Source organism: Sylvia atricapilla, chromosome 1, assembly GCF_009819655.1.
Source record: "Sylvia atricapilla isolate bSylAtr1 chromosome 1, bSylAtr1.pri, whole genome shotgun sequence".
Taxonomy (NCBI): Eukaryota; Metazoa; Chordata; class Aves; order Passeriformes; family Sylviidae; genus Sylvia; species Sylvia atricapilla.
Window position 1 is genome coordinate 151902431 of NC_089140.1, and position 20518 is coordinate 151922948.

General features: G+C 48.5%; 1 protein-coding gene across 1 annotated transcript in view; it reads right to left on the reverse strand.

Annotated features, from left to right (window-relative positions):
• The window catches only part of ZC3H3 (zinc finger CCCH-type containing 3), a 126716-nt gene that overhangs the window by 12233 nt on the left and 93965 nt on the right, over positions 1 to 20518 (reverse strand). The window contains exons 6-9 of the mRNA XM_066336986.1: positions 18398 to 18479; positions 16659 to 16814; positions 14923 to 14992; positions 10214 to 10345 (exon numbers count right to left, since the gene is read on the reverse strand). Coding sequence (XP_066193083.1) covers positions 10214 to 10345; positions 14923 to 14992; positions 16659 to 16814; positions 18398 to 18479 — 440 coding nt within the window. The remainder of the gene's footprint in view (positions 1 to 10213; positions 10346 to 14922; positions 14993 to 16658; positions 16815 to 18397; positions 18480 to 20518) is intronic.

The window sequence follows — 20518 nt, forward strand, 5'->3', positions numbered from 1 at the left end:
GGAAGGGACTTGGAAATCACCTAGTTCCAACCTCCTGCTATGAACAGGGACACCTTCCACTATCCCAAGTTGCTCCAAGCCCCCAGAACTTCGACACTTCCACAGATGCTCCAATCTGAATTTCAGCACTTCCACAGATGCAGCAGCCCCAGCTTCTCTGGGAATTCCATTCCAGGGCTTCATCACCTTCACAGGGAAGAGTTTCTCCCCAATATCCAATCTAACCCTGCCCTCTGGCAGTGGGAAGCCATTCTCTCTTCTCCTGCCACTCCAGATCCTTTTCCAAAGTCCCCCTCCAGCTCTCTTGGAGCCCCTTTAGACACTGGGAGAGCCTCTAGGGTCTCCCCAGAACCTTCTTGTCTCTAGGCTGGACATTTCCAGCTCTCACAGCCTGGCTCCACAGAATATTTTCTTCATTTTCTCTCTTTACCTGCAGACAGGATACATCTTGGATCAAAGACAAATACTTGGAAAAGGCAGCAATCGGATAGGAATTCAAACACAGGAATTTCTCCACAAACATTAGCAGAAAAGTAAATCCCTAGATGTGATAACTTCTTTTAAAATAAATGGGACAAAATTAGGGAAGAGAAAAAAATAAAGCAACAGCCCATTAGGGATTGAAGACTGGGATAAATGCATGGGCAGAGCTTCCAAGCCCACCTGGAAAGATACAATCCCAGTGGAGCACGAGATTGTGGGCATGGGCCTCGGTGCCAGGTCCTGGCCTGACCATCCCCAGTTCCTGGAATCACAGAATATCCTGAGTTGAAAGGGACTCCCAAGGATCATCCAGTCCAAATCCTGGCTCTGCTCAGAATGATCCCAGAAAAGGATGTGAAATCCTCTTCTGTAAAGGGGTTTCCAGCACAAAATGGACTTGGAAAGAAGAGCAGGAAAAAGGAGCCCTAACCTCAGAGAGCCACCTGGATGCATCACTGCTACATCGAGGAATGATGAATGCTATTTTGGGGAAAGGCCAAGAAATGTGGCTGTTCCTTCCCAGCAGGGCATTGATTACGGGGTGGGAGAGCGCCACAATCCCAGCTGGGCACTGGGATCGGGATGTGCCACCTCCCCAGTGCCATACCCAACCCCAGCCTCCAAGTGAATCCTTGGAGCAGCCCACGTTTAGAGGCTCCATGGTAAAAAGATACTTAATAAAGAAAACAAACTGTGTGTGACTAATCCCGGGGCCGTGTCCCCAGCTCGGGTTTCTAATGGCTTTTCCGCACCGTTCCCGGCGCTCCGGCCTTTCTTCCGCAAGGTCCCGTCCATCCTCCTTGTCCCACAGCTGGGATGGTGAGGCTGGAATCGCCTCCGGAGGCTGGAAAAGCCCCTTCTGTTTATTTACAGTAGCTCTCCTGCTCCTGCCAGATCCAACGCGCTGGGGCTGGGTTTCCATAGGGAATTTTGCCACCAGCCACACGTCAGCCGGGGTGAAGCCGAGCGGGGCTGTGGGGTGGTGCTGGGGGCCATCTGATCCCTGCCACCTGTTGGGGTGGCTAATTATACCCCCCCGGGACCCCCGCCAGACCACAGGCTGGGCCATAGAAAGGGAAAAAAAAAAAAAAAAAAAAAAAGCCCGGACCCTTTCCACCAAAAGGATGAGAAAACCCCGGAGAATCCCTAAAAAGCCACAGGGAGAAATCTCACCCCGCTCCGGCTCCACCAGGTGCTGACGAGGACACCAACATTCCCATGGATATGTCCCAATCCCAGACTCCCCGCTGGGGGGTTCTCCCCACAGCCTTTCCAGCAACAGTGCCCAGGGTTTGGGATGGTGCCCAGCTGGCAGATCCCGTGTCCAGGACTCCTCCCTGGCTGCCAAGGCAGCTTTGGGTGAAATTCCAGGTGCTGTCAAGGATCCACAAGGCCTTAAATGGTCCAACGGGGCCCGTCGTGCTCCAGGAGTGAGACAGGGATGAGGAGGTTTGCAGGGCCCAGCCTTCTTTAGCACGGAGCTGGCAAAGGAGGAGGCAGCAACTGGTGGAAAAGTCCTGGCTCAGTCCTGGGAATGATGTTAATGAACATTTTCCATGAACAAGCCTGGCAGGAGGGGTTGGAGGGTGGGAGGAAGGTGAAGCTGGGTCACTGGGCCAACCAACAACCACCCACTGACCGTATGAGGTGAGGAGCAGAGATCCCACCCAGCCTGGCATTCCTGGCTCCTAGGCAGCAGTTTGGCCAGGTTGAACTTCTCAAGTATCTCCAGGCTTAATCTCACGCCCTGCTCCTTTCCCAGTTCTGGGGAAAAGCAGGTGACAAGGGTTGGACTTTGATGATCCTTGTGGGTCCCTTCTAACTCAGAATATTCTGTGATTCTGTGAAGAGATGACAAAGAGCTTGAGCATCTTCCCATCTCTTTAGGATCCATGTCCATCCCGCTATCCATCATGACGGACACAAATCCCACCAACCTGACCTTCATGGGAAGGGGAGCATCAAAATCCTCAAAACTCAACTGCTCCAACTCCAGTGTTTTTTACTTTTCAAAGCCCTCTTGAGCACCCATGCAGCTTTTGCCGAAGCTATTCCAGGTATCCCCATGGCCAAGCAGTGGGATTAATGGACTGGATGGATGTCAGGCTGTTTTAACATCCTTCTAAGCAGCTGTTGGGAAGTGATGGCTGGAGGTGCCGGAGCCGTTTTGACGCCGCTCCGAAGTGACAGCCAGTAAATGGCTTTTTTCCGATGGCTTTTTTATAATTGGGTGCAGATGGAAATAGCCTTTAAAAAAAAAAAATTAAATCCCGGCTCCCTGTCATTAAAACCTGGAGGACAATACATCCGAACATCATCCAGACTGGAGTAATGATGGAGAAATTTAACCGATGTAGTTACCTGAAGGAGTTTGCTCCCAAACAGGTTTCTGCCCTCAAAACAGTTTCCCCAGCAAAATGCCTGCAGCAAAGGGACGACTCCCGATGGTCATCTCCAAATGATCACAGGGATTTGGGATCTAAAAGCTCTCTAGGATCCACTGCAAATCCATAAAACCTCTCCTTTGGTATTTCCAGGAAATAAAACATTCGGGCTGAAATACCTCTGGAGCTGAAGCAAGACTAGGATGGTGTTTTGAAAATCATTAGTAAAATCATATTTAAGAGGCAGCAAAGCAGCTGGGAGAGAATCCCTGCTCATGGCAGGGGATTGGAATTGGTTGGGCTTTAAGGTCTCTTTGAACCCAAAGCAGTCTGCAATCCCAGAATTCTGTGGAACAATGTCACCACCCACTTGGTGTCATCTTCAAACTTGCCAAGGGGGCACCCAATCCCATTACGTCATTAATGAAGGCATTAATTAGCACTGGTCCCAGTACAGACCCTTGAGGGACACCACCTGTAACTGGTTTCCACTGGATATTGAGTCATTTGCTGTAACTTTTTTGGCATCCAGAAGGTGAATTTCAAACCTGGCATTCATCCTTTTGTGGAAACGCCTATGGAATTCAACCATCTCCTGCACTGCTTTGAGGAACCCCACTTCCATCAGGGACCTCCATGATCCCATCCATCCCACTCGAAAGACACTTCCACATGGAGCACTCATCAACGGTAATCCCCAACCCCAAATCATCCCCACTGGGTGTGGAGTGAGGCAGACACCCACAGGACATTCCCAATGGTGTCATCTCCGTCAGGGATGATGGGGCCCCACCACATGCCTGGTTCCAGCTGGCTCAGGGAAGGAACCCAATGGGATCCTGGGGTGCATCAGGAAAAGCAAATTGAGGGAGGAGCCAGCAAGTTGAGGGAGGTGATGCTGCTCCTTTTCTTAGCCCTGGTGAGGCACCTCTGGAGTGATCTGTCCAGTGCTGGAGACATGGAGCTCCTGGAGCAGGTCCAGAGGAGGACAACAAAGATGATGAAGGGACTGGAGCATCTCTGCCAAGGAAAGGCTGAAGGAGCTGGGGCTGTTCAGCCTCGAGAGCAGACACAGCTGAGAGGGGACCCCATTCCTGTCTGTCCCTGTCTGCAGGGAGGGCTCTGAGCAGGGCCCAGGCTCTGCTCTGTGGGGCCCAGCAATGGCACAGCAGGAACAGGCAGGAACTGATCCCAGGAAGTTCCCCCTGGACATGGGGCAGAACTTCTTCCCTGGGCAGTTCTGACCAAGTCCTGAACAGAGACCAGAGAGGGTGTGGAGTTTCCCTCCCTGGAGATATTCCAGAACCCTCTGGACATAATCCTGTGCTCTGTGCTCTGGGATGACCCTGCTGGATCAGGGAGTTGGACCAGATGCCCCATTGTGGTCCCTTCCAACCTGACCCATTCTGTGATCCTGGGAATCACCCACTGCTCATGGGATGTGGGGATTTTCCAACAGAGAACTGATCAGATCAAAGGGAGATTCCAGACAAGAAGCGAAGACCACATCTGCTGGGTTTTGTGCTCATCTCTACAGAAGTTCAGGCTGAAATCAGGAACTCTCTGCCTCCTCACTACATTCCAACTTTAGAGCTGTGATTCTGTGGCTGCTCCTCCCCCAAACTTCCCAGTTTTCATATTTTGCGCCCCACCTCCTTCTACAAAGATACTAAAGTGTAAGAAAGACAAAATCTCAGCCTAGATTTATCTTGGTGCTGTTATCAACAGTCCCAGGCTATTAAGCAGTTCCATTTCATCCTGATAAGCCCAATCTTTAACGTAAGGATCAGAATTCCATTGGAGATGCTAGAGTTAAATTAAAGGAGCAATAAGAACCCTCATTATCCCATTATGAACTACGAGATACAACTGGAAACCCACAAGATTTCCATAGAGATACACGGAGAGGATTGGCTGTGGAAGAATCCTGATTGGTTTTAAACCTCTTCTGAAGGCTACAAAGCGCTCCCAATGGGAAGATCCCATTTCCACGACTGGGATTTATCATTTATTATCAGCAGCATTTGTTGCCCAGAGGATGGGGACAAGGACTCAGCATTCCCAGTAAACCAACAGAATGAAATTGGAGAGATTTCAGCCGGCTCAAATCCATCCTGGACACTACTGATGACCTTAAATACAGCCTCATTACCAATCCTACACATTCTTTGTTTTAAATAAAAATTTCACTTACTCATCAGTTTGGTAGCTGAAGATTTCTGCTACACATTATGGGGAAAAAAAAAAAAATCCCAAATCAAGCTCCCAGAAAACATCTGTCAACCAGAGCCAAAATTAAGGATAAAAAAAATGAAGTTGCTTTTGTAGTTGATTTTCATACAGATGCAGTGGACTATAAAAGAGCTATCAAAGGCAGAGCTCTCCATCAGCTATTTCCAAATTATTATAGAATCAGGGAATCGTTTCGGTTGGAAAATCCCATTCCTCCAGCACTACCAAGGCCACCACTAAGTCACGTCCACAAGTGCTACATCCACAGGGCTGTTAAATCCCTCCAGGAATGAGTATTCCACAACTTCCCAGGTCAGCCAGGTCAGTCCCAGGGCTGGACAACATTTTGTTCAAGAGTTCCTCAAGGAAAAGTCAAGCTGGTTGGGGGTCAACCCAGGATCAAAGGAGGGGAAAAAAAAGATTCACCAAGATCTGATGGCTGTGAGTAAAGAAAAATGCTGCTTGAACCAGAAAAAACAGCTGAGATCAGAAAGCATGAACAGTGTTGAAATTCACCTTTCCATGACAAAAGATTAAGGAAAACAAGGATCCCAGGCTCTCCATCATTGGATAATTAAGAGAAAACCCCATAGACATCTAATATTTACTGTTTTAACACAGCTCATGCAGCTTTTTCTACAGAAATGTGTTACATTGAAAGTATCAGGCACACAAAATACGTTTCTGGTGGGAAATTGCTGAACTTCCACCAGAAAAGGAAAAAAACAACCAACCAAACACACGAAAAACCACACAAGAATGAGCTTTCAGCTGAGAAAAAAATCCCCACATTTGGATTTTCTTGAGCAAAATCAAGCTGCCACTGCAAAAAACCACCAAGCTCCACCTGGGGGAGGAAAATTACTCTTCCCAAGGAAGCAGCACTTCCTCAGGCAGTGCTGCCCCTGTCCCGTATTTCTTACAGGGGTAAGGTGGAAACTAGAGCTTTGGTGAAATCTGTTGGTCCAAGAAAAAAATGGATTTTAGGAATAAGATGAGCTGGGATGAGCAGTCCCAGCACAGCTCAACCCTCCTGTCCACAACAAGGCTGGTTGTGCCGGCTGGGATTCCAGAGGGATGGGAACAGATTCTCCTCTTATCCACGATTTATTCCAGTTCATCTCCCTGAGCCTTTCCAGGGAAGTCTCGTTGTTTGATCTCACTGTGTCTCACTGTTTAACAGCTCCCACGAGGGAACAATTTACCCACAGGCTCCAAGGCAGATGATGGAAACAATCCAGAGAAGGGGATTTAATGAGGCTCCAGTGCTAATGGGCACGGAGGGGGGAAGATTATTTAACACAAAACAATCTTCCAGATGCAGCAATGGAAATGTTGAGTGGTTTGAGTTGTAAGTGACTTTAATGATCTCATTCCAAACCCCTGCCATGGGTAGGGACACCTTCCACTATTCCAGGTTGCTCCAAGCCTTGTCCAACCTGGCCTTGGACACTTCCAGGGATGAAGCAGCCACAGTTTATCTGGGGAACCTCTGCCAGGGCCTCACCACCCTCACACGAAAGAATTTCTTCCCAAAATCTCATCTAAATCTACCCTCATTCATCTTTTGTGCCTGGAAAGCAAATTCCAAGGCAGGTGCTCCTTGGGATTAGCTACGGATGAGCTCCCAGCTCCAGAGATCCCAGGCCATGATCTGCCATCAAATTTGGTTTGGGCTGGAAAGGTCCTTAAAGCCCATCCTGTTCCTACTCCCTGCCATAGGCAGGGACACTTCCCACTAGCCCTGGTTGCTCCAAGTCCCGTCCAACCTGGCCTTGAACACTCCCAGGGATGGGACATCCACAACATCCAACATCTCCTGCTTGTCCCTTGCTCTGGGGTTACATCACCACGGACACTTCACACACTGGTGCTGCCTCATCCCTCAGACCCACCAGGCTCATCCCATCCTCTCCTAGAGAATTCCTCTTCCAAGCCCCTGCACAAGGCCCCACGTGTGGAGGAGGGATGTGGAACCACAGATGAGCTCTGATCATAGAGCAAATCATGAAAACATCTCAGGAAAACCCTGGGAAGAACCTGCAAGAGGCCCTCATTTCCCCCTCTCTCCCCACTTCCCTCTTAGGGCTTCCTCCAGTGCAGGTGGCCAGCCCAAAGAGACCTTCCAGCATATCCAGATCAGCATGCCAGGGAACGACAGAGAGGTCCAGGAAAACTGGGACAGAGATCTCCAAGGTGGGAATCACTCCGTGGCTTTAAAGGACACAAGTGACGTTGTGTTTAGGGATGATCCCTTTAGGAAGCACAAATGATGGAGGAACTTCCCAGCCCATGACCAAGGAACCTGCATGCTGGAAATTGAGGTCCTAGCTCTGCCACCAGCTCCCTTCTGGAAACAGACTACTGGAATCATTTATGTTGGAAAAGGTCTCCAAAATCATCAGGTTCAACTTTTGACCAATTAATTAACACCGAGGGTAACATTCCCTTTACAAAACATTCCCTCTGTAGTCCACACTCCTGAAAAAGGGCCTTGGGAATGCAAAATAAAGCTTTTTCACCTAATTTTAAATTCCTGGTGAAGCCAGAGTAGGTCAGTCCTGGCATAATTTGCATGGAGAGCAGCTGGAATTACATCCCACAGAATGGGTCAAAGATGGATCAGCTTGTCCTGAGAATCCTACAACACATCCTAGGAAGTACTTAAGAGACAACACTCCCAATGACACATCATAAATTATGGATAACAATGGACATTTTTGATGGAGGCCTGCTAAAAATCAGGAATTGTGTTTGTCTGGGAGAGTACAAAGAGGGAAACTCGACTGGGAGAAGAGCCCACTGTGCCAAGTATCAGCATAAAACAACCTAAATTCTTAATTATGGACCATCCCTGTCAGAGTTTATCCAGCCAGGATGCTCCACTGGAGTCACACACCTTCGCATTCCATGCTCTTTGTGCTTCAAACTAACATTGCCCGGACAGGGAAAGGCAGAACGAGGGAAGATTTACTCCCATCCTAAATAATTCACAAGAAAAGGGACTGCGCATCTTTAACAAGCCATCGTTTTATGAAGCAAGGTTAACATTTTTCCTTGATTCAGTGGAATATTATAAACTCTCCGGGGTCCATTTGAGGACTTTCTACTCGGAGCAAAGGCACGGACTCAGCACTTTTTATATTATTTAGAGAATAAAATTAACCCTTAATGGCCCAAGCTGGAATTTCTCCTCCCCAGTTAAATATGGCCCGCTCAGCAATTTCTCCCCATATATAATTACAGGCTGCTATCCATCATCTGGAGGAGAATGCTTTCCCGACATTCCGAAAGTGACGCCGTAAGCACTTTTCCTAATAGAATAAATATTCTAAATATCTCTTTTATATTTTCATTTAAATTGGAATATTTTAAAAATAATTGTCGGGACCCTGCCTGCGTGGTTGGCGCTGCGCTGGAGGGAGGTGGCAGGATGCCTGTGTTTTCCTTCTGAGGGAATGTTTATCCTGCATCAAGTCCCCCTCCACGCACTGCCACAAAAAGTAATTAGGCCCAGACGAATTTATTAGAGCTTCCCTTTGCTGCTGCTGATGTCCTGCTTTCCTCAAAACTCTCACTTTTGGCTTTTTTCCCCTGTTTTTTGCTTTTTGGTGGTTTCTCCTTGGGGAAAACACCAGATGGGGTTTAGTGGGACTTGACTGTGCTGGGTTCAAAGCTGGGCTCAATGATCTTAGAGGTCTTTTCCAGCCTAAATGATCCTAGGATTCCATCTGACACTGTGTTTGGATTCTGGGACAGGCTGGTGGCCACGCTGGTGGGATCTGAGCACCCATGGCTTCTCTTGATGAGCAGTACCTCTGGCAGAGGAGCACTACCAGGATGGATAAAAAGAGAAGAGCCCTCTGGGGCAACCTGTGCCAGGGCCTCACCACCCTCACAGGGAAGAACTTCTTCCCTATATCCCATCTAGCCCTGCCCTCTGGCAGCGGGAAGCCATTCCCCCTTGTCCTGGCACTCCAGACCCTTGTCCAAAGTCCTCCTCAGCTCTTCTGGAGCCCCTTTAGCCCCTTAGAAATGGTTCTAAGTCTCCTCAGAGCCTTCCCTTCTCCAGGCTGGATGTTCCCAGCTCTTCCAGCCTGGCTCCAGAGCAGAGAGGCTCCAGCCCTTGGAGTATCTCCGTGGCCTCCTCTGGATTCACTCCAGCAGCTCCACATCTTTTTCTTCTGTTGGACCCAGGGCTGGAGGCAGCTCTGCAGGTAGGGGCTCACCTGAGTGGGGCAGAGGGGCAGAATTCCCTCTTTCCTGCTGGTCACAACTGTCCGAGGATGAGAAGAAATCCCGCACCATAACCCATAAACCATTTGGAAAACGGCAAAGAGGAGTCAGGACAGTCACTTGGATTCCCAAGGGAACACCAGCCAACCCTCTCCCTTAACCATGACTCAGAAAGGTAAGATCCTGTGTGTTCCAAATTCCTTTGGAAGAGCAAATGGCAGCTGGCTCCAAGCCCTGCTCCAGGAAAGCTGCTCCCACAGTTTCCACGTTACATCAGACACCAAAAGCTCATGGATGTGGTCTCCCCAGGGTCTCTCCAGGGTGTGCATGAAGTCCATGTAGGACTTCACAGATCCAAACCATCCCCAAGACCTTCAGGTGGCTCCACAAATCCCCCCAAGCACAGCCAGATGCTGAGCTGGCTGAGCAAGGCTGGTCTTCCTCCTAAAACTAAGCTACAGGATTTAAGGCTCAAGTTCTAACCCATCACGGAGCCAGTCTGGAAAATAAGCATAAACGCCTAATGGATTTTCTAGGTAAAACAGGGAATCCTAAATATTTTCCTGCATTTTTCATCAGTTTCATTGAGGGTTTTAAGGGCAGGTGCTTCCAGCTCAGACACTGATAACACAAACACCCCACGGAGGCTCTTACCCAGGAAACACCAGCATGTTGATGAGCTGAAGCCTTTGATTTCTTCCCCTTTTTTCCCAACCAAACCACTTCGCCAAAACCCTTTGGAAAAGCACGGGACTGTTGTTCATCACATCCAGGTGCTGAGCAGCTTCCAGCTCTTCCCTGTGGTGCTGTAGCTGGTGCAGGACACTGCTCATGGCTTTGGCTTGGGCCCACAGCAGCTGGGATAAATCCCTCTTTACCTTTTCTCCCATGGGACAATATCCTTTGAGGAAATCCTGGCACACTTCTGCCTTCCTGGACACGTAGACGTGGCTGTAGGGGCAATTGCTGTTGCTGCAGATCCCCTTCAAGTAGTAGGAACACACTGGCATCTGCAAGAGGAGGAGAAATTCGTCAGCATTCCCTAAACCCGTGACTCGGAATCACTGCAACCCCCAGACCTGAAATAAAAGCGTGACAAGCATAAAATAAATAGAAATCTTTTGCCAGCCACCGATCCCAGAGGTGTTTTTAGCTCTTCCATTGGTCTCCTGCAAGGCAGCTCCCTGGTATTACGTGTTTGGATATGCAGGGAGTGAAGGCACTTCCCTCAGCATCCTTCAGGAGGCTGGAGAGAGGATGAAAAGCTGGAAACTGCCACCAGGAAGAAAATTCCCTCTGGACAGCGTAGCGAAGGGATGGGAAAATGTCATAAATTCTGGGAACACCTTTCACAAGGGATGATGCAGTGATGGAGAAGGGAACAGCGGTGCAGGGATCACACCCAGCCCAGCTGCAACATCCCACAGGGAATTCTGGCCATCACGAAGGCCAAAACGGCATCCTGGGGGTGCTTCCCATTTGGCTCTTCCATGGATATTGAGCTGGCTGGAAGGGGGTTTCATAAAGGCTCCAAAAGGTGGTTCCCAGAAAGAGGGGGGAAAAAGCACCTTTGCAAGGATTTTGGGGGTTTGCATCATTCCAAGGCATTATCCTGGAATTCCCCAGGTCTGTGATGCCTGTCCCTGCGCACTGGGGCAGGCAGGGATGCTCCAGAAGAGAGTGAAAGGAGGAGGAGAGCCTGGGCTCCTGCCATGAGCATTGGAGAAGGAGAGCAGTGGGATACATGGAGCAGATCCCTGATCCCGCGTTCCCGAGGCTCCGCAGCGTGACAGCCAACGGGGAAAACCGACGCAGCAAGGATTCTCCTCATCGTCCTCAAAGCACAAACTTCACCTTCTGCCAGCTGTTATCATTAAAAACAAATTACCAGCCTGCTGCCATATTTCAGCATCCTTAACTCACCGGCTACCGCCGGCAGCTTCCCGCTTCCCACTCCGATCAGGCAGCTGCCACCGGGAATGTGCACTTCCCGAAGGTCTGGCTCCTCCTGCTCCTACATCCCGAATTTTCTCACTGCTGAGCGTGGTATTGATCCCCCCATTCACCAGTAGCATCCTGGTCCCACCAGTTCAACCATCCCCAAGTAATATTTACAATCCTGCAGTAACCACGGCCGGGGCTATCCGGAAAAATCCCTTATCCCTGAAGGGCACATTAAGGGTTGAACTAAATTGCCTCGCTAGAGGCTGAGAGGAAAGAAAACAAAGGGTGCTTTAAAAGAGGAGAGTTTATTTTTAATTGTCTTTTAACTGCAGACATTAACATAAAGGACAGGGCTCTGGGGCGATCTTTGGCTGTGCTGGTGGTGTGACCGTAAACGATTCCCTTAATGTAGTTTTTGATATAGAGCCCAAATTAGCTCTAATAAAAAGGGATAATAAAGGCAGCTCTCTGACAAAAATAAACTCCTCCTCGCTGTCAAGCCCGAGCCATTATCAAGAGGAAGCAGCGCTCTCATTTCAATTAACCTTGTTTGCACCCCAGCACGTCCACACAAATAACAATAACATTAATTCAAGGCACTGGGGCGCTGCGGCCGCCTTCGACAGCTTTGACTCTCTACAAGCTCTGGAGGCAGCAGCTAAATGAACCCGAAACTCCACGTGAGCCTCCAAATTGCTCACAACTGAGTTTTGAAGCTCTATTAGGGAGAAAAATGCTGATTCTTTACGAGTTCCTCAAGGGGAAAAGCTGTTGGAACAGCAGCGGGCGGCTTCTCGAGTCCCGGCCTCTCGCAACCATCGCTTCCTTCAGATTTCCTGGTTTTTCCCCATTGCTGGGATGTGTCAGTGCTTCTGATCCATTGCGGGAAAATTGTGTCCCATGGCAGAACAAGAAGAGCTTTGCCTCTTCTCCAGGCTCTTTTCTCCATCACCAGAGGGTGATGGAAACCACTGGAGTTTGGATCTGCAAAGCTCCATGACAATCTGGTGCCATCCTCCATCCTGGAGACCATTCTCTTCTTGGAGTAAAGTGTTTGCTGCTCTAGGATGGGGGAAAGCTCCCTGATGCTGTGACAGCTGAATCCATGCAGTTTTCCATAGGAAACAGTTGTTTTTCCCATAGAAAATGGTGATTATTCCCATTTTTCAGTGGGGAAACCGAGGCATGGGAGTACACGAAGGCTGAGAAATGGTTTTGCTCTGAAAGCAAGAGCCAAGCCCTGCAAGCCTTTGATCCTCCTCCTGGATTTGATATCCCATCCCAGTAAAATCCCACTGAGGTGAGATACACAACAACCTGAACTTTCTCAGATGAGCAGGTTTTGGGGTGTCCCTCTCCAATAACCACAAAGTGAAATCAGCAATCCCCAAACCACCACATCATCCCACATAGAAAAAAAAAAACAAAAACCAAGCATCACATTAAAACCTCAACTCAAACAGCCAAAAACCAACCATGTACAATCCTTCACCTGAGGAAAAGGTGGGATTTACTCCAAAAATTCCATGACCAGGAGGAAAACTGCTTACTTCCTCTGCTGAGTGCCTTCACTTGCTTTTCCCAGCCTTGATAAATGAGGGAAAAGCCACCTCTGCCAAGAATTGCCAGGGTTAACAGGGAGGTCCGGGTCTTGGAAAGCAAAGTTGCCTCTCGCTTTGGGAAGCAGCATTCCCATGGCAATAAATCACCCTGGAACAAGTCTGAACTCCATGGAGGAGGTTGTTTCTCTTCCAGCCCTCGCTGATGACAAGGTGGCAAACAGGGAGACCTTTGAACCACCCTCAGGGTGGTTAATCCTGTGAAAAATAATTCCCCTTCCCAACGGAGCATGGCAGGAAAAACGTGCTCCGAAAACTCTTCAGAGCTGGCACTGCCCGCTTTGATTTTGGTTTGTCAATTCATAATTCATCTTGAGTTTAGGTGATGCTTCCTTAGCTCAGGATAAAGGTGAGATGGGCTGAGGTCACTGCATCCCATGGGATACCATCCCAGGGACTCTGTCCCCAAAATGCTATTGGCAAACAGCTCCTTGACATGGCCACTCCTTTTTAATTCAGTTTTAACTGAATTAAATTAATTTATTTTAACACGATATCACTGTTATCCTTCTCGAACAGGTGAGGTGCTGCTAAAGGTTGAGTTTTCCATCATTCTCCATTTATTCACCCCAAACAGCCCAGAAGCCAAATCTGGAGGTCCTTCCTGAGGGACCAAGTGTTCCTGGAGGGGAAACTGAGGTCACATCTCCACCAGGAGTTTAAACATGCTGAGGAATATTCCTGGGTAGAGAGACCCCAAATTCATCCACATGTCACCATCACATCCTTTGGTGGATAAACCACCAACTGCAACAGCTCCTGGAGCATGTCCAGTTCCCAAGTTTCATCTAGGTTGTTTTGCCCTGGGACAAAAAAAGACTTCATCGCCTTCTGAAATTCCATTAAGTCTGGCGTTCATGGCTTTGAGGATGAATTCAATCCTTTGCCTCAGAGGTGCAGGCAGAGGGCTGTACATTGTTTACTTGGATGACAAGAAGTTGTTGGCCTCACTGATTACAATAATTTCGGATAAACCAACAGTCACTCCCACTGCAAACCTTCCTTCATTCTTGCCTTCTTTATTTCTGAAGTCTGACACTGTTACAGGATGAAAAAAACAAACCCAAACTGTCCTTTTTTCCATCTATCAATCCTCATTCCCATTCCTGCTCTGACACATCACGAGCCAGGGAAGGCAGCTGTCCCCATCCCTGTTTTATGTACTCGTGATTAAGTGACTCTGAAGAGAAATCCATGTAAAAAACATCTGGTGCTCCGTGTCTCATTCAGAGCGACTTCCCAGATAACTTATGAGCTCCCCACGGACAAGGAACGTGCCTCAGGCACCTCAGTTTCTGTGCTGGAGTCTCCAAAGCTACATCTAAGTGGAGATTCCAGCCACTAAACACAGGCTGAGGTGCTAAATCATCACTGATAAACTCAAAATAAAGCCCCTGGAATATTTTTCTGCCTCATGTAATAAAACTACAGAGCTTGAAATACATCAAGAAGGTGGAAAACAAAGAACTCCCAAGTTGTTCAGTTTCAACCTGATTTTGCTGCTTGGTATTTTAGAATTGATTTTTATTAATTTAACCTCTAAGCTACGTTTGTTAAAACATCCTCTGACCCCAGGAGAGAGGGATTTCCAGGGAAATGTGATCTTACGGAAGCAGGGAAGGATTAGACACAACTAAATGGATTTGATGATCTTGGAGGTCTTTTTTAGACCTCTAAGACCTCACAGGTCTTTTCTAGACCTCAACCATAGGGTGGTGAGACCCTGGCACAGATTGCCCAGAGAAGCTGTGGCTGCCCCAAGCCTGGAAAAATTCAAGGCCAGGTTGGTTGGGGCTTGGAGCAGCCTGGGATAGTGGAAGGTGTCCCTGACCATGGCAGAGAGGCTGGAATGAGATGATCTTGAAGGTCCCATCTATCCCAAACCATTCCATGGTTCTGTCACGATTCTGAACAGCTCAGCAAGGAAACTCTGAACTCAGCTGGAAGCACGCAGTGAGGAAGAAGCTTCCTACAATGATCTCTTCGCACACAGAGCCACATTCCCATCGGGATGTCACACAGACCTTGTCCTTGGACACCTTGTGGGAAAATGGACAGGTCCCATCCGTCTTCTTGCACGTGCCACGGAGAAACCTGGAGATAAAGCAGATGGAAAGGGTTGGACACGAGGTGAGTGACAAAATACATGGTCTTATACAAAACCATACAATTGCTGCTAAACTCATCTATAAACCCATTTCATACCCTAAATTAGGACAGATTCCTCTTGTTCGAAGAGCAGCTGACGATTCCTGATTGATTTTATTCTTTCATCACATTTGAGTGCTCATTAGTAAGTAGAGCAAGGCTTGTATCCCAAAATTCAGAGACGATGCTCCCAGAAGGGGAAAGGTCCTTCCTAGAGCCCTGATTACTCCAAGCTGCCAAGCAAAAGTTGTGGATTCCCCATCCCTGGAAGTGTTCAAAGCCAGGCTGGACAAGAGTTGGAGCAACCTGGCATAATGGAAGGTGTCACTCCAATTCAAACCATTCCAGGATTCTATGATCCCATTCTATGAGATGCTGGATGAAGCTCCAGATGGGAGAGGCCAATGACCAGGAGGAGCAAACACAGGCCCAGAACAGGAACCAAGATCCCAAAGCACATGAGGATGTCAAGAGTTTTCCTAGGAGTGACCACTGTGACAGCAGATTAACAAAATTAAAAAATAATATGGGAAAGCTAAAGAATGGGATTGGAGATAAAGGAAACAGGATAAGGAGAAATAAAACTGGGAGAAATCAGTGTTGTCCTCCAATGATCCACGGAAATAAGACAGAGTGGAGATCCAAAAGACTTCAAGGAGCACAATTCCTAAAGTAGGCAAGGCGTTATGCGATTTGTTATGGGAGAATGAGTGAGAAGGAGTAAAATCAGTTAAAAAAACAATAAATCAACTTCCCCTCCTCTATCGTCCCCCATCGAGCTTTCAGCAACTTCCAAGTGATTCCAGCACAGCAGCAATTTTATGGAGAAATTACTCCAGGAGTTCATCAGTGGAGTTGGCTTTTCTGCACTTTTTAAATGACTCATAATAGAGTTTAATCAACTCTTGGGCAGGTCTAATGAGCTGCCAACATGGATCAGTTCTCCTGGAATAAATCATCGAGTCTCGGAGCTGCACGACGTCACAGGCTGAGGGATTCAAACCTGTTGGACTGATCCAAACAGATCTGAGCAATGTTCCTGAAGGAATAACCTGGAGTATGGTCAGAGCAAGGGCTCGAGTCACCCAGCCCAGAAAAGAAGTCTCTAAATGGGGTCTTAGAGCCCCTTCTAGTGCTTAAACAGGATCCAAGAGAGCAAAAGAGGGACTTGGGATAAGGGACAAAGTGACAGGACAAGGGGAATGGCTTCCCACTGCCAGAGGGACAGATAGGATATTAGGAAGATATTTTTCCCTGTGAGGCCCTGAAATGGAATTTCCAGAGAAGCTGGATGTCTGCCCCATCCCTGAAATTGTTCCAGGCCAGGCTGGACAGGGCTTGCAGCAACCTGGGATAGTGGAAGGTGTCCCTGCCCATGGCAGAGGTTTGGAATTCAATGATCCTTGGTGTCCCTTTCCAACCAAAACAATTCCACGATTCTCCAGCCTCTTCTTGTCCTCCTCCTTCCAACCCAACAGTGCAGAACCTACACCTGGACCCAGAACTCCCATCCTTGCTGTACTACATCTCTGTCATCAGTTTGTTTCCCTTATGAATATCCCACAAAGCCACCCAGTGTCCCAGTTTACCATGATTCCATGCCCATCCCTACCTGGTGCAGACGGCCACTTTCTCTGGATCATGGATGTACGGGCAGCTGTCGCCCCGATTGCACTTCCCAAAGCGGTTGTAGTACATACAATATTCCTTCTTTTTCTTCTTCTGCTTGGCTTGACGGATGATGGCCAAGCTCCTCTGCACAGCACGGCTGAAGGAGAAAGAGGGACAAGGTCAGGGAAAACCTCCAGCTCCAACACCACGATGACACGGAGAAGACAGACACCTCAACAACACCTGAAACCACAGGGGAGCTCGTCGTTAGAGAGTGAAATATTTAGGAAGTTCAGGCTCATAAGCCCTGAAGTATTTTCAATTTTTGGCTGATTTTACCCAAATCTGCAAGATAACACCAAAGTCACCAGTGAGATCTCTTCCCACCCCCATAACTCTGATTCTCTCCTCAGATTTTACGAGCATGGAAACCGTTTCCCACACTTCTGGGGAATATGGTGAGGAAGGAAATATCCTCTCCTTGTGCAGCACAGGATGCCAAGGCTGAATGACTTGGAGGGCTCTTCAGCACATGTCCCACCAGCTGGGCCTGATGCTATTCATGGCCTTCAAGTGGGCACCTGCTCATGAACCTCAAAGAATGAGGGTCTACACGATGGCCACAGGAACAGAAAGTACCACCAAAGAGCAGAAAAGTTCCTTTTTAATTGCCTGGTCCCACTACAAGCTACTTAAGGAGCTCAGAAATTGCTTAGCCATGTTTTCCACAAGATTCCAGCTGGAAGAGCAGCTATCCAGCAGCTCTTGAGATGTGTGGGACCAGGTGGAAGAGGGGAAGTGTTGAGATCCAGGTGAACACAAACCACAGGGGGCACATCAGATCATTCCAAGCAGATAATTCAGTGGTAGGGCACAGTCAGCTCCAGTTTCTTGAGGATTCAGTGCATTATCCATGAAAAATACAGGTTCAAGGAACTTATTTTTAGAGGAAATGCACGTATTTCCTCTAAATTGCTGGTTGTCTGCAGCTCCTGGATTAAAGGAGCTGCAAGGCCAAGTGTAAGGTGCTGGGTGTGTGGTGGGTAATCCCAAACACAAATCCAGGCTGGGTGGAAAATGGATTGAGAGCAGTCCTGAGGAGAAGTACTAGGGGGAGCTGGTGGATGAGAAGCTCCACATTATCCAGCCATGAGAACCCAGAATATCCTGGGCTCATCCCACTGTGTGGGCAGCAGGAGAGGGGGAATTTCTGCCCTCCTGCCCCACTCAGGTGAGACCCCACCTGCAGAGCTGCCTCCAGCCCTGGGGTCCAACGGCAGAAGGATGTGGAACTGCTGAAGCCGACCCAGAGGAGGTCACAGAGATGCTCCAAGGGCTGGAGCCCCTCTGCTCTGGAGCCAGGCTGGCAGAGCTGGGAATGTCCTGCCTAGTGAGAAGGGCCCAGGGAAAGCTTAGAGCACCTTCCAGTGCCTAAAGGGGCTCCAGGAGAGCTGGAGAGGGGCTTTAGATAAGGCATGGAGTGCCAGGAAAATGGGGAATGGTTTCCCATTGCCAGATGGCAGGGTTAGGTGGGATACTGGGAAGAAATTCCTCCCTGGGAGGGTGGGGAGGCTCTGGCTGAGCTTATAACCACCTCGAAGTAGAAGCTGCAGAAAAGCAGCAGCCAGAGCTTCACCAAATCATCCTCCAATTCAACAGCTGCTCCTGAAGCTCCTGAATCCCTCCTGAGCATAATTGTGAAGATGGAGCACGTCATTCCTGCTTCCCGTGGGTACAGACCTGGCGATGTATCGGCACGTTGAGTATCTGCTCAGGCCGGGTGGAGAGATCCCAGGACTGGGTGTGGAGTGCAATCTCAATGCTGGAGAGAGAGAAAAACACGGATCATTGCTTGGAGTCAAGAAATTTTGCAGGAATACACACAGCCCTCAGTACCTCAGGTCCACAAAAATGGTCAGAGGGATGGAGACCCTTTGCTATGAGGAAAAACTGGGAGATCTGGCTGGGGTTTTTCAGCCTGGAAAAAGGCTCTGGGGAGAACGTGGAGCCCCCTCCAGTGTGTGAAGGGGCTCCAGGAGAGCTGGAGACAAACTTTGGACAAGAACCTGGAGTGGCAAAACAGAGGGAATGGCTTCCCACCACCAGAGAACAGGGAGAAATGGGATACTGGGGAGAAATCCTTTCCTGGGAGGGTGGGGAGGCTCTGGCACAGGTTGCCCAGAGAAACCATGGATGCCCTGCCCCTTGCAGTGTCCAAGGCCAGGTTGGACAGGGCTTGGAGCAACCTGGGATAGTGGAAGGTGTCCACACCCCTGGCAGAGGGGTGGAACTGGATGACTTTCAAATTCCCTCCCAACCCAAACCATTCCATGATTCCATGATGTTATTCAACCCAAAGCATGGAGCACCCAGAGAATCAATGGGCAAAATTGCCCTTTTTTAGGGATTTCTCACCTCAGGAGCAACCCTCAGGAGTGCTCCTCGCCAGCCCCAAACACAGCAAGAATATTTCCCCTCTGCACCCAAACATGCCAGAACATTTCTGTAAGCAAATCCTTAAAAAATTTCCACGCTTGGCTTGGCCGCTCCCCGCAGCCGGACAGGGACAAGCCCAACACCCGCTCCCATCCACACACGCATGGAATTAAATCATCCTTGACTGGTGCAGGGAAGAACAAACGGGAAAGAAAGGCTGGATTTCAGTTTTCCAGGTGGGATGAGAGCGGCTCAGTCGCTCACCTGCCAGCCCGGGCGTGTTGGGAAGTTGAGCGAGCGGAATTTGATTGCGCGGCACCGCGAGCTGTCACTCGGCTGCCGGCGTCGGCAAAGCCCCATCTGTTCCCTCTGCACATCAAATTCCATCAACGGGGCATTTGAGCCGCCAATGAGACTTTTTTTCACTGTTTTTTTTTTTTAATTCCTTCTCGTAGGAGCACCCTTTTAGTGCTACAATAAAGATTCATCAATTTTGGGGTGCTCCGAAGATGCTGTTGAAGGGTCTCCTTTAAAAGCAAGGTTGACTTCTCAAACCATGTGGGGAGAAAGCTCCAAATTAAAGTCCATTAGGATACGGCTGGAGCATCCTCAGCCCTCTGGAATTCTGTATAATATTCCTTAAAGCTACACCAGGAATCAGCTCCTGAGAGCAGCAGACAATCCCTCCAAATATTTAATATTTGGGGATAAAAGCTGATACACAGGGATGAACAAGTTTGGAATCACAGAATCATGGAATGGTTAGGGCTGGAAGGGCCCTTAAAGGTCATCTTGGCCAGAAAGCAGGAATCACTAAAGAGATAAATAAAGAGGGTAATAAATAAAGGGGCCAACAGCCTCCTGCCAGTGGAATGGATTTTTTATGTAGCAAAAATACATCAATGGAATAATGTTTTGGGGCTTCTTTTTCCCTCGTTTTCATCTTCCAGTAAGGAGTCATGCAATAACATGATGTGCGTCTCCCATTCCAGGAATTAACTCGCATCCCAAAGGCAGTTTAACCATCCAACAGCTGATCCCATCCATGACAAAATCCATGTGAAATCCATCCAGGTCTGGCAAAGCACCTGGAAGGTGGCAAAGAAACCTGCAATCCACATTTTCCCACTCCCTAATTATTTACCCTGTGCAAATCCTCCCCAAACTATTAGAAAACCACCCAAATATTTCTCCAGGAGGAGCCAAGCCAAGAAAGCTCCATAATTAAATATTTCACCATCCACTGGGATTTATGGAGAAAACTCAGGCTCTGCCATGAGGGTATTTTTTGAAGCTCTTTCATTGTGGAAAGAAAGACTAAATAAAAGTAAAAGCTTTGTGTACGAGTAACAAGAAGGGGTGCAGGAGAGGGGGTGGGATGTTCCTGAATTTTCAGGAGGTCCAAGGAGCCTAAATTTGGATTTT